The sequence below is a fragment of the Narcine bancroftii genome, chromosome 1 (assembly GCF_036971445.1).
Source record: "Narcine bancroftii isolate sNarBan1 chromosome 1, sNarBan1.hap1, whole genome shotgun sequence".
NCBI lineage: Eukaryota > Metazoa > Chordata > Chondrichthyes > Torpediniformes > Narcinidae > Narcine > Narcine bancroftii.
In genome coordinates this window covers 47,696,667-47,710,214 of record NC_091469.1, presented here as the reverse complement: position 1 = coordinate 47,710,214, position 13,548 = coordinate 47,696,667, and the positions used below count along the sequence as shown (strand labels likewise).

General features: G+C 39.6%; 1 protein-coding gene across 4 annotated transcripts in view; it reads left to right on the top strand.

Moving 5' to 3' along the window:
* melk (maternal embryonic leucine zipper kinase) overlaps positions 1 to 13,548 on the top strand; it is a 121,406-nt gene that overhangs the window by 96,624 nt on the left and 11,234 nt on the right. For all 4 annotated transcript variants that reach the window (XM_069925946.1, XM_069925936.1, XM_069925926.1 and 1 more), the window contains one exon: positions 2,603 to 2,771. In XM_069925946.1, coding sequence (XP_069782047.1) covers positions 2,603 to 2,771 — 169 coding nt within the window. The remainder of the gene's footprint in view (positions 1 to 2,602; positions 2,772 to 13,548) is intronic.

Sequence of the window (13,548 nt, the reverse complement as noted above, 5' to 3'; positions counted from 1 at the left end):
GATAACGCTGTTCCATGATGAGTGAGATTGTTTGCACCAATCAGGACCGAGCCAAAGAATGGGAGGATAAGCATGTCCAAACGATCTGCCGTAATATTAAACTCCGGCAGCAGCTCTGTGCAGATAAAGAAAGGCATGGAGTAGAACCCGATCCACATCGTATTCTTGCCATGATAAGGAATGGCGACAATCCTGATTTAATTGATGAATGGGATGGGAATATCTGGAAAGATGACCATGGTAATAATGCAGATACTCCTCAGCATGTGCCTAACATACTGCCCGCCCCATAAAGCAGCAGACTTCCCAAACAGATGAAAGGGGGGATGATGTAAGGCAGGGGTGTCAAACTCAAACTCACGGAGGGCCAAAATTAAAAACTTGGACTGTCGAGGGCCGAACTAAATATTTATTGAAAATTTTCAACAACATCTGCATGTTTTCTCTTCTTTCAACATATGTAATGTTAAACTTTTTCTTATTAAAATAAATGTTTCATAATAGTTTTGGATAAACTCTTTCCAGAAGCATTAACAAATGAGAAATAAAATATTCAATAAATTATATTTCTCTATAGAGGATTTGTCAAATGTTGCTAGTGTGCTGTTGAATAGTAAAATCTGAGGGCTATTGAGAATGTGGGAGAATAACATGATTCCTGAAACAATCAAATGGGTGACTGATTGTGGGCATGAACTCTAGCAGGGTTATTTGCCATGCCCTTTTTCCATTGGTACAGATATCCTTTGATTTACACACTTTTCAAGTTTTATGCCTAATGAGCTTGTATCCAGGTGCAGGACCATTTTTAACCAGGAATATATTTATCACTGTGACATGAAACTATTGGAAGATCGTTTTATCCTGAGATTAAAGTTCATAATCCTTACTCAGGCTTGTGTGCGGGAGGGCGGGGTTTGCGGACGATCGGGTTGGACAACGACAGTGTGGGGGCATCGGCTCTCGCTGCAGGTCGGCATCTCGGTGGATCAGCGGCCCTGTCACCGTGAGTCACGGGTCGGCCTGCGGCAGTGGGGGGGAGTGGGCAACGATCCTGGCGAGGTCAGGCCCGAGGCCTCTAGTTCTGGGCGCTGGGAAGCGGCCTTGGCTTCACCTGACACCACCAGGCCCCAAAACCAGAGTCCACGGTGAGACCCTACAACGTAAACAGAGGAGGTGGGGGCGATTAGCAGGTTGACGCCAATGCATTCTGGGATTTGTTGTATTACTGTGCATGCGCTATACTGGCGCGGCCACCTTTAATACATTTTTTAATTGATCTTGCGGGCCAAATTTGGCCCGCGGGCCAGAGTTTGACATGTGTGATGTAAGGGAAGAGATTGAAGGGAGGTAGAAACAATGATAATAAAAAGATTTGTAACAAACATGTACATCAAGCTTCAAGAGAAGGAAAATGATGAAATAAGCTATAAACCCAAACAAAAGTGGGAAAAGGATTTAAACATAAAGATAAAAAATGAAACATGGGAGAAGTTATGCTCTGGAACTATAAAGAATATAATAAACACAAGGTTACATATGATACAGTATAATTGGTTACACAGGTTATATATCACACCCCAAAAGTTATAAAATTATAAGAAGGAAATGCGAACAACAGTACATGCAATTTGGGCATGTGAGAAAGTGAAAAATTTTTGGGAAGATCTATATCAGGTATTAAATAAAATCACAAAAAGCAACATACCAAAAAATCCAGAGATCTTTCTTCTAAGTAATATAAGAAGTCAAGAATTAGGCCTCAAACTTGATGAAGTCCGAAAAAGATTTATGATGATAGCCTTAGCTGTAGCAAAAAAATGTATAATATCAACTTGGAAATCAGAAGAGAGCCTGAGAATACAGCAATGGTACATGGAAATGAATAAATGTATTCCATTGGAAAAAATAACATAGAATTTAAAAAATAAAGTCACATTATTTGAACAAATTTAGGAATCATACATGGAACATAACAGAGAGGGCTCACCTCGGACCTCCACCCCCTAAAATGATAAGAAGACAAAATGACTTGATCCAGAGTGTAAAAGTAGATGACACAATTTTCTTGTTTATTTTCATTGTGTGATGACATTGTTTACTGGTTTTATTGTATTGTATATGTTGAACGTTTAATGGATTTGGAGGGAGGTGGGAAAGTAGGGGGAAAAAAAGGGGAGAAAATGCCACTGTGTATGTTTAAGAGGGAAATGTTTGTATGTATTTAGATTGATATGGTTCACAGTGTGAAAAATTTAAAAAAAAATTAAAAAATAAAATAAACTCTTTGAGATAATGTCATTAAGAAAGTTCAATTGTCAAAAGACAAATTTAAGATGATTTGTAAAAATAATAAATAAGCAGCAGTTATTATCATATGAAATGTTCTGCATGAAAAGATAGGAGAAAAGAGAACAAAATAAAGCTTATAGAATCATTAAAAAAAATTCCTAAAAGGTTACGTGAACAGTGACGTTTCAATCATCACAAAAGGTTATAATGCTAAATTATGTATTTTAATATTTTGGTTCTGTGCTTTCAAAGAATGAATTTGGCTTTTCACAATAAAATTAAATAACTTTTTGTATATTGGAATTTTCAGGACTCGTTCATTAGACATGGGTTTGTGTCAAGATAATGGTGAAAGCAGTCAAAAGAAGAAAGGAGCCAAGGTGTTTGGAAGCTTAGAAAGAGGTTTAGATAAGATGATCACGATGCTAACGCCCAGTAAACGGAAAAGGCCTTTTAAAGATGGTCCAAGGAGGATCAAGGTTAGTGTTTTTTTTTTAAAGTTAAATATTAAAGTTAATCAATTGATAAAAGTGCAATTGAATATTTAAACTGGAATTGGCTAGATGAGAATGAGAATACATGAGAATGTTTGTTGATGTAATGTTTCTACTAATTTATCTAGAAAAAAATTAACGATGTATAATTTTGTAAATACCCCTAACCAATATTTATCACCAAATAGATATATTTTTCTTGAATGGTTTCCTGCATCAAATGTCCTTTAAAATTTTACTCATGTTAAGGCCTTTATTTTGCCTCTCAGCAGCCATAGCCAGGAATAGATTCCAACTGTAGGTCATCAAATGCAATCACTCGAGGATCCCTCTTCATCTATTTATCCTTCCTCAAATAACTTCTTGTCACTATCTACAGTTGTTTGTTTCTCTGTCTGTACTTACAATATCTATCTCCATTTCTCCTTCGCTTCTCTAAACTTGAGTGAGTGAACCTGGTGACAGGACTTTGCTGACATCAATCCCCTGCAGCATCGGGGAGATGGCATTGGAGAAGAACCCAGAAGTGCACCAGGCCTAAGCGAGCAACTGGGGCCTTCTGAAATGCCAGCAGAGGAGGAAGAAGAGGAGTCGAGCTCCCAACAGACCAGCAGTGAAGAGGATGAAGAGGAAGCTCCACTATTAGAACAGGAAGTATTAAAAGAAACTAAAACTTTTAAAAGTAAAAGTATAGGATACAACCAGCATCAGTTTATTTATTAAAGAATTTCATGAACTGAGAAGAGAAGTGAGAGAAGAAATAGAGTTGTGGATGTTATTAATAAACTGAAAAGATAAATGAAGAAAGTACAGGGTGAAATGCAACATTATGGATGACAGAGTTACTAGAGTGTAAGATTCCACCACTGCTTTTAGTAGAAGGAATAATATTAAAATAGTGAGTCTTAAAGGTGTGAAAGAGCAAGATCCAGATGCTTTTTTTTTGCAAAATGGATCCATTAATTATTGAGTCAAGTGAACTTTGAGCACCCTATAGAGATCAAAAGAGCACACAGAGCTCTCAGACCGAAACCGCTTCGAATCATAATCCACTTTCTGTATTATGTTTCTTCGGTATCAAGACAGAAAGAAGGTTCTGACATTAGCAGCAGAAGGCCCAAGAGCAAGGAAAGGTTCATTTGAGTACGCCTGGGGTAAAGATTTAATTTACCCTGATGTAAGTGCTGATTTATTAAAAAAAAAGAGAATTTAACCCATTTAAGAAGATTCTTTGGGAAAAGGGATACAGATTTGTACTGCGCCATCTGGGAACTTTGAAGGTGAAAACAAGTTTTTCTCAAGCTTTGCACAAGCAGAAGAATTCGAGCAAAATCTCCCAATAATTCAGAAGGAATAAAGAATTAAAAGTATATTGGATACTGATATGTTTTGATAGAGTAATATTATATGGCAGTATATAGTGAGTGGTTTGTTTAAAATACTATCTATGTAGCAACCCATGACCTACTCCGCGGCCCGACACAAGTAGCGACGTCAAACACGATGATCATGCAGGCAGCACGGGCCTAGACAGCCTTCTTCCATAGGCCACAATGGCAACGGACTAATCAGCAATTGGCAGATTGTAAAGCCACTAATTAGCAATCGGCGGAGCATAAGCCACGCCCGCTGATGACATAGCAGCAAGGCTCAGCCAGTCTATAAAAGGCAGAGCAAATGACCCAATAAATCAGTACTCTCGAGTGTGTGTGACTTCTGTAGAGCTCTAACCCAGAGCTATAACCGCAGCCACGTGCTGGTCACCTCAACAGGTTCAAACAGCAATTTGGACCAGAAGATAGATGAGCAACCTTCAATCAATGCGACTTCAATGAAGTTTCCGACCTTCTGGACATTGCAACCATAGATGTGGTTCCAACAGGCTGAGGCATAGTTTGCCATTTGACGTGTCACCGCCGACGCCATGTGTTATTACTACATTGTGAGCTCCCTTGAGCAAGAGATGGCAGCCAGGATCATTGATTTCCTCCAGCACTCTCCAGAGCAAGGAAAGTATGTGGCCCTCAAAGAGCAATTAAACCGCACTTCGGGCTCTTGAAGCGCGAACGCGCAGCCCAATTGTTGCACATGGACAGGGCCCCTTCCGTCTTCTGGAGCAACATGCTCGTTTTAACTGATGGGCACACTCCTTGCCTGCTCTTCAAGCAAATTTTTCTGAAGCAACTGCTCGAGGACATCCCAGGAAGGTAGCTGACCGAGCGGACGTGCTCTGGCAAAAAGGGACTCGTGCGGAACGTTGAAGCAACCTTTATTCTCCTTTATGGCAGGTCAAAAGAGAGAAATCGAATGGAGTCAGGACTAAAACTAAAGATGCCCTGGCCTATTGGAGCATGCCAAAACTTTTCAGACCCTCTCCTTTGAAGGAACTAAGCTTATTGCCACTCACTAAGTAACCGACAATGAGTTTGCTCGGATTATGACCAAATTCCCTTACATCACAATGCGTCACTTTACTTTGGCAGAACCAAAGCACAGGATGCGTCACCACATCCTCCCAGAGGCCCCACCCTTTCATGCCAGGGCGTGCTGCCTCTCCACCCCCCCACCCCAAAAAACTCAACCTCGCAAAGGAGTTTCAAAAAATGGAAGAGCTTGGCATCGTGCGGCGCTCTGACATTCCCTGGGCCTCCCCACTCCACATTGCTGCCTCAATGAGGCCACCACGATGGACAGATATCCAGTGCCCCACATCCAGGACTTAATTGCCAACCAGCAAGGGGCATCTTCTCAAAGGTGGATCTCATCAGGGGCTATCACCAGATCCTGGTCCACCCAGAAGACATTGTCAAAACTGCAATCATCACCCCTTTCGGACTGTTTGAGGTTATCAGAATGCCTTTTGGCTGAAAAACACTGCTCAAACCTTCAAAAGACTGATGGACGTGGTGGGCGGGGTCCTCGTTTACGTTCATATACGAGGATAATTTTCTGATAGCCAGCCAGAACCGTGCCAAGCATGCGGCCCACGTAAGACAATTGTTCACTCGCCTGAGCACATTTGCTTTGACCATCAACCCAGCCAAGTGCCAATTCGAGCGAGAAGAAATCGATTTCCTGGGGCACAGAATAAATAAAGATGGGGCCAGGCCTTTGCTCAAAAAGGTGAAGGCTATCCGGTCTTCAAAGCCAATTTCAGTAAAAGGCCTTCATACCGGTGGTGGCAGCCCACATCATGTGACCTTTATTCTCCCTTATGGCAGGTCAAAAGAGAGAAATCGAATGGATTCAGGAAGCATCAAAGGCTTTCCAGAAAACTAAAGATGATCTGACCAAAACCTGGTGCATCCAAGAACAGATGCCCTGACCACCCTCATGGTGGGTGCCTCCAACACTGTAGTTGTGGGAGTACTTGAGGAGCTGGTCAACAGAAAATGGCAGCCTCCATCTTTCTTCACCAGGCATATCTGAGCACCTGAGCTCAAGTACAATGCTCCTGATATTATATATGGTGGTCTGACACTTCAGGTGCTTCCTGGAGGTCAGACAGTTCCTGATGACTATAGACCACTGTGACAGAGTATATAGATATGATTTTGGGAGATAAATTGGGAAAGGTCTGTTAGAGTAGGTCACATACAAACACTTTAAAACAGATCTTATTTAAAATACTGGAGCTCTTCCCCATGTTAGGCATGTCGGGGCCATCAATCTTTGCAAGAGCTTTGGAGAGTGCCCAAGAGACTTCATTAATGGATTGTTGCTTACAAAAAGGCAACAGATGAAAGATCTTGTTGGAGCCGCAGATTGTCTGGAGCTGTTCTAAGAAGGTCATGTGGTTTTGTAAGCAGAGATGGTCAAATAGGCTTTCTCTCCGAGAGAGAGAGACAGAGAGACAGAGAGAGAGAGAGAGAGACAGAGAGAGAGAGACAGAGAGAGAGAGAGAGAGACAGAGAGAGAGAGACAGAGAGAGAGAGACAGAGAGAGAGAGAGACAGAGAGAGAGAGACAGAGAGAGAGACAGAGAGAGAGACACAGAGAGAGAGAGACAGAGAGAGAGAGAGACAGAGAGAGAGAGAGACAGAGAGAGAGAGAGACAGAGAGAGAGAGACAGAGAGAGAGAGAGACAGAGAGAGAGAGACAGAGAGAGAGAGACAGAGAGAGAGAGACAGAGAGAGAGAGACAGAGAGAGAGAGACAGAGAGAGAGAGACAGAGAGAGAGAGACAGAGAGAGAGAGACAGAGAGAGAGAGACAGAGAGAGAGAGACAGAGAGAGAGAGACAGAGAGAGAGAGACAGAGAGAGAGAGACAGAGACAGAGAGAGAGAGACAGAGAGAGAGACAGAGAGAGAGAGACAGAGAGAGAGAGACAGAGAGAGAGAGACAGAGAGAGAGAGACAGAGAGAGAGAGACAGAGAGAGAGAGACAGAGAGAGAGAGACAGAGAGAGAGAGACAGAGAGAGAGAGACAGAGAGAGAGAGACAGAGAGAGAGAGACAGAGAGAGAGAGACAGAGAGAGAGAGAGAGAGAGAGAGAGAGAGACAGAGAGAGAGAGACAGAGAGAGAGAGACAGAGAGAGAGAGACAGAGAGAGAGAGACAGAGAGAGAGAGACAGAGAGAGAGAGACAGAGAGAGAGAGACAGAGAGAGAGAGACAGAGAGAGAGAGACAGAGAGAGAGAGACAGAGAGAGAGAGACAGAGAGAGAGAGACAGAGAGAGAGAGACAGAGTCACTCCTACAGTGTTACAGCCAGCAACAGCAGCTGGGACTGGAACAGGACAAGCTGGCAAGCTTGTGGAAAACCCCATATGGAAGATTGGTTGTAAGTGCTTGATTCAGCCTGGTCAAAGCCCTTGTGGTTCATGCAAGAGGAGAGGACTGGCTGTCTAATGTTTCACTTGGATTAAGAGAAACAAAAAGGCTCTGTGGTGACCTGAAAGAAAAAGGTTATCATCTGAAGAACCCTGAAGGGAGCAAGTTTTATCAGCAAGACACTGAAGTGGCTGAGTGTCCATCATACAACAAATCTCTCTCTGAAAACCGACAAGAACCTTCCTGAGCGGTAACCATTTACCTTTCAAGCACCAAAAGCCTGGTGAACTTTATAAATTTTAAATTCTGTGCACAGTATAAGAATTGCCTGAAACCAGTGAACTTGGAGGAATGAGAAGTGAGATTGGACTGTGAACCAAAGAACTTTTCTGAACTTACACATTACATACACGTGCACTTAGAATTAGAAGGGGGTTAAGTTAGGTTAAGTCAGTCAAATAATGATAAGTTAAAGTGTGATTCTATTTTCATGTTTAAAGATGATTAAAAGCAAATTTTGTTTAAGTACCATTTGTCTTGGTGAATATCTATTGGTGCCTGGTTTTAGGGTCCTCTGGACTTGTAACACCACAAGCCGCTCACTTTTGGTCTCAGCAAAATATCAGCCAGGCAACGAAGGCACCTGTCCTATATCCTCAACGGATATCAAACACATCAGTGGGAAAACCAATGTGGTAGGCGACGCACTATCACGGCCAACCATACTGGCAATACAAGCCTCCGCCCCAAGAATTGACTATATGGCCTTGTGGAGGCACAACAATCAGACACTGACATCCCCGCATGCAGGACTGCAATAACAGGTCTCCAGCTAGAGGACGTACACATCGGCTCAGGGGACACTTCTGTGTGACACCTAGACCGGAAGACCTGGACCTATAGTACCGGCATCATGGAGAAAATATGCTTTCAACACGGTCCACAACCTGGCACACCCAGCCATCAGAACCATGGTCAAGATGGTGGCCAGCAGATATGTATGGCACAGTCTCTGCAAAGAGGTCATTCACTTGGCCAGGACCTACACACAGTGCCAGGCATCAAAAGTGCAGATACACATCAAAGCACCTCCTGCCCCACCCCAGTCTTTTGATCCAGCCTGACGAAGGACATTGTGGGCCCCCTACTAATATCAAGAGGAGCACGATACTCTTGACGATGATGGACTGCCTGACTAGGTTGCTGGAAGCAGTTCCCCTGGCAGAAACTTCATTGGAAGCATGCACCAGAGCCCTACTGAAACCTGGGTAGCACAGTTTGGGGTTCTAGAGCATCTGACCTCAGAGGGGCTCAGTTCACTTCAGGCATATGGGCAGCCTGAGACAACACCATGGGAACAAAACTCTATCACACCATGGCGTACCACCCTCAGGCCAACGGGTTGGTGAAAAGATTCCACAGGCACCTCATGGCCAATGAACTCCCATGGGTCCTCCTGGATTTTGATGTATCAGCAGCAGAGATGGTCTACGGTACACCCCTGGTCATCCCTAGCAAATTCTTGGCCAAAAACACAGGCAAACCTCCAGCAGCATCCTTGACTTGCCTAAGAGAACCACGAGTCACGCAGGCCCCACACTTCCCAAAGCACACAGCCAGCCCAAAACCTTCATTCCTAAAGACTTAAAGGACTGCAGACACATCTTTGTGAGATGAGTGGTTCACTGAGCTCTGCTTCAATGGCCTTACAAAGGACCCTACTGGGTGCTCAAGCACAATGGGATCGCCTGTGTGCTAGACATCGGAGGCAGGGAGGAGATGTTCGCAATCGACCATCTAGCCAGCTGATCACACACAGCCTTCTTCCATAGCCCACTATGGGAATGGAGGAAACCGACCAATCAGATTGTAAAGCCACTAATCAGCAATCAGCAGGGTGTAGGCCACACCCACTGATCACATAGCAGCAAGGCTCAGCCAGCCAAAAAAAGGCAGAGTGAATGACCCAATAAATCAGTACTGTTTGTACTCTCGAGTGTGCATGTCTTCTCTGGAGCTCTCACCCAAAGCTATAACTGCAGTCACATGCCTCATCTACTTTTTTTTTTCTCTTGTTGGTTTTTGAAAATGATTGGATTTCTTTTTGATTTTTTTTGAAAATTTTCTGTTCCATATATATTAAATGTTTAAAATTAAAATACCAGGGGGTTGGGGAGGAGATGGGTTTCTAACTCTTACTGTATTATGTGGGCAACTGTGACTTTGGTTGCAACCCATAAAATAGAGGGAGTTAGTGTTGGGTATTATTTAACCAACACTTACTGGGAGGGGTTCTTTCTTGTTTATATACAAGTTATAAATGTTCCAATATTTATGTTCTAGAAGTAAATCTGTTTTTCTTCATCTAGATTAGCAGGGGAGGTGCGTGCCAATACATTGGATACTTAATAAGAATGTTGAGGGGGGAGGGACCGCAGGCAGGTTCTGAGGAAGAAGTGGACTATTAGGATGAGTAACATAGTGAAATTTATAAATTTAATGGGATGGTGAAAAGAAAGAGAGGATTGGCATATATTTTGAAAATGGGAGCAGATTTGACTTTTCTGCAAGAAACTCACTTAACTGAGAAAGAACACATGAAGTTAAAAAGAGACTGGGTTGGGCATGCGGCAGCTTTATCCTTTAATTCTAAGGCAAGAGGATTGGCAATTTTGATGAGAGAAAAAAAACCTTCCAATTAAAATAAAAAATGTAGTAACAGACCCTGCAGGAAGATGTATGATGACACGTTGCCAATATATTCAGAATTGTGGACTCTTCTGAATCTTTATGCATAAAATGTAGATGGTGAAAAATTTACACAGGAAACTTTTTTGAATTTAGCGGAGGCACATGAGAACATTTTGATAAGAGGAGACTTTAATTTTTGTTTAGATGTAATCTTAGATAGAACTACAAGAGGAACATCAAGAACTAAAGCAGCAAAAGCCACACTGGTATTAATGAGAGACTTGAACTTAATAGATGTCTAGAGAAGAATGCATCCGAGAGAAAGATCATTCTTTTTATTCAAGTAGACATGACTTTTTGATTTCAGCACAATTGCGGGGTGGGATATTAGACTCAGAATATAAAGCTCAAATTTTGTCTGATCATTTGCCTTTATTAATGGTGATTGTAATGCCAGATAAAGAGAAATCAGTTTATAGATGGAGGTTGAATTAATATTTTTTTTTAAAAAAACAGATTTCTGGGATTTTATTTAGAACACATATACAGTCATTTTGTGATATAAACATGAACTCTGTAAATGATAAATTTGTAATATGGGATGCTTTGAAGGCATATTTAAGATGCCAAATTATAAGCTTTATCTCTAAAATTAAAAGAATATATGAAAGAGGTAGATTAACTAGAACAAGAATAATGGTTTTAGAAAAATACCCCCAAAAGAGAAGCTCAGAGGATAAATGTAGGCAACTAATCAATAAAAAAAACTTCAATATGATACATTACAAGCATATAGAATGGAAAAGATGATTACTAGAACTAAACAGGTATTATGACTTGGGTGAAAGATCACATAAAGTACTATCATGGCAATTGAAAGTGGAGCACGTATCAAGAACGATTAATGTAATCAAAAATGATTTAAATGTTATAAACCTCAAGAAATAAATGTATTATTTAAGAAATTTTATTCTATTATTATGTAGCTCAGTCTTTAAAAGATGAGAACAAAATAGATGGATATTTATCTCAAATACACTTGTCTAGGCTGAGCATGGTAGAACAAGCAGAACTAAATGTTAATATTACATAATTAGAAATGAAGGAAGCAATTTGTTCATTACAAAGTAATAAAGCACTGGGAGAAGATCGTTTCCCATCTGAATTCTATAAAGAATTTTATTTATCCCTCTTTGTATGGAAATGCTTGATCAAGCATCCAGTACCCATATCTCCCAGAATAATTTTCAACAGCAATAATTTCTGTGATACCAAAAAAAGACCATAACCCTTTGAAACCTTCATCATGTAGACCTATTTCATTATTGAATGCAGATAACAAGATTCTTGCTAAAATACTGGCAAATAGGATGACTAAATTTTTACCAAAATTAATAAATATGTCCAGACAGGCTTTGTTAAAAAGAGATAATCAGCAGATAATGTGACTAGACTATTTAGCCAAATTTACATTTGGCACAAAAAAATGTAAGTGTTTCTGTGGCCTTAGATGCAGAAAAAGCTTTTGATCGATTGGAATTGAATATTTTATTTAAGGTTCTGGACAAATTTGGATTAAGGCCTTATTTAATAATCCCAAATCTAAAGTAGTAACTAATGCACAAATATCTACTTCATTTCAACTGTCAAGATCAAGCAGACAGGATGTCCTTTATCTCCAGCCTTGTTTATATTAGCTATAGAGCCACTAATAAAAGTAATTAGGAGCAATTTCAAAATTAATGGATTTGAGGTTGGTTAAAAGAGCACAAAATTAGTTTATTTGCAGATGATGTTTTAATATATTTGACAGAAAAATTACACTTTAATTTGGAGGAATACGGTAAGATCTCTGGGTCAAAAATAAATTGGGATAAAAGTGAAATTATGCTCTTACAGAAGGAGACTATAGTCATTGTCAAAGAAATACTCAATTTAAATGGCCAAAAGATGGGATTAAATATTTAGGGATTTGTATAGACAACAATTTAAAATCTATATAAATTGAATTACTTATCATTACTTGAAAAAGTTGAAGAAAATTTTAAAATTGGATGACCTTACCTATAACTTTAATAGGATGGGCTAATTATATAATATATTTCCAAGAATTCAGTATCTTTTCCAAACTTTATCTATATTACTGCCACAAAAGCTTTTTCAAGAAATAAATATGTAAGAAAATTTCTCTGGAAAGGTAAACTGTCAAGAGTTTCTATAGAAGGATTAACATGGAAATATGAATTGGAAGGCTTACAACTTCCTAATTATTAGAATTAGTACCAGTGGCTCAAATGAGATTCCTTACCTCTCTGAAGGAGTAGAAAAACTGGCATGGGTCAAAATAGAGTTAGATAAAATAGGAAAGAGATTAGCAGAGGAATTTATATATAAATTGAATTCAAAATTATTAATTGGGTTTAAAGAGTCACTTTAAAATATATTGCCTGAGATCCCCTTGATTCAAAATCAACGTACTTTTTCAAAGCATAACCGATTTTTAACTATTTGGTTTAGTCAAGGTATTAAAAATATTGAAGATTGCTATGAACAAGGTCAATTGATGTAATTTGAACAATTGAGGAATAAATATGGAATACCTAGCAACTCTTTGTTTAGTTATTTCCAATTGAGAGTATGTTAAAGGGAAAAGTAAGGTTTAGAAATGTAGTCACCTCTTTGTAGTTAGGTAGAAATTCTTCTTAGGAGAGAAAATAACAAAATTTTCTTTTGTAATATATATTTTATTGAAAAAATGAACTATTAAACAGGGAGTGCATAAATCTAGACAGAAATGGGAGTTGGATCTGAATATTACAATTGATGTGCAAGATTATTAGATCTATGTCACGTAGTATGACAAACACTATCAATGTAAGATATAAATTAGTTCAGTATAATTGTTTACATCACCTATAGTTGACACCAAAAAAGATGAATAGAATGAAATCAGATCAATGTTTTAAGTGTGGTGAAGAGATAGACACTTTTTGCATTCAACTTGGTCATGTTTTAAGGTAAAAACCTTTTTGAGTGGATCTATGAAACCTTTTAGAATGACTTAGAGGTATTGTATTTCCATTAAACCCAAATTTATTTTTATTGGGAAATACAGAGGGAACAAGAAAATTGTCAATATATCAAACAAAATTTGTTTAAAAATAACAAGGAAATATATTGCAGTGACTCGGAAATTGGACTTGTATTTAGATATGGGATAATAGAATACAGAAATTCAAAGCTGTATTTCTTTTGAGAAAATTACATACAGGATATTTATTTCTCAAATTATAGTTTTGCAAA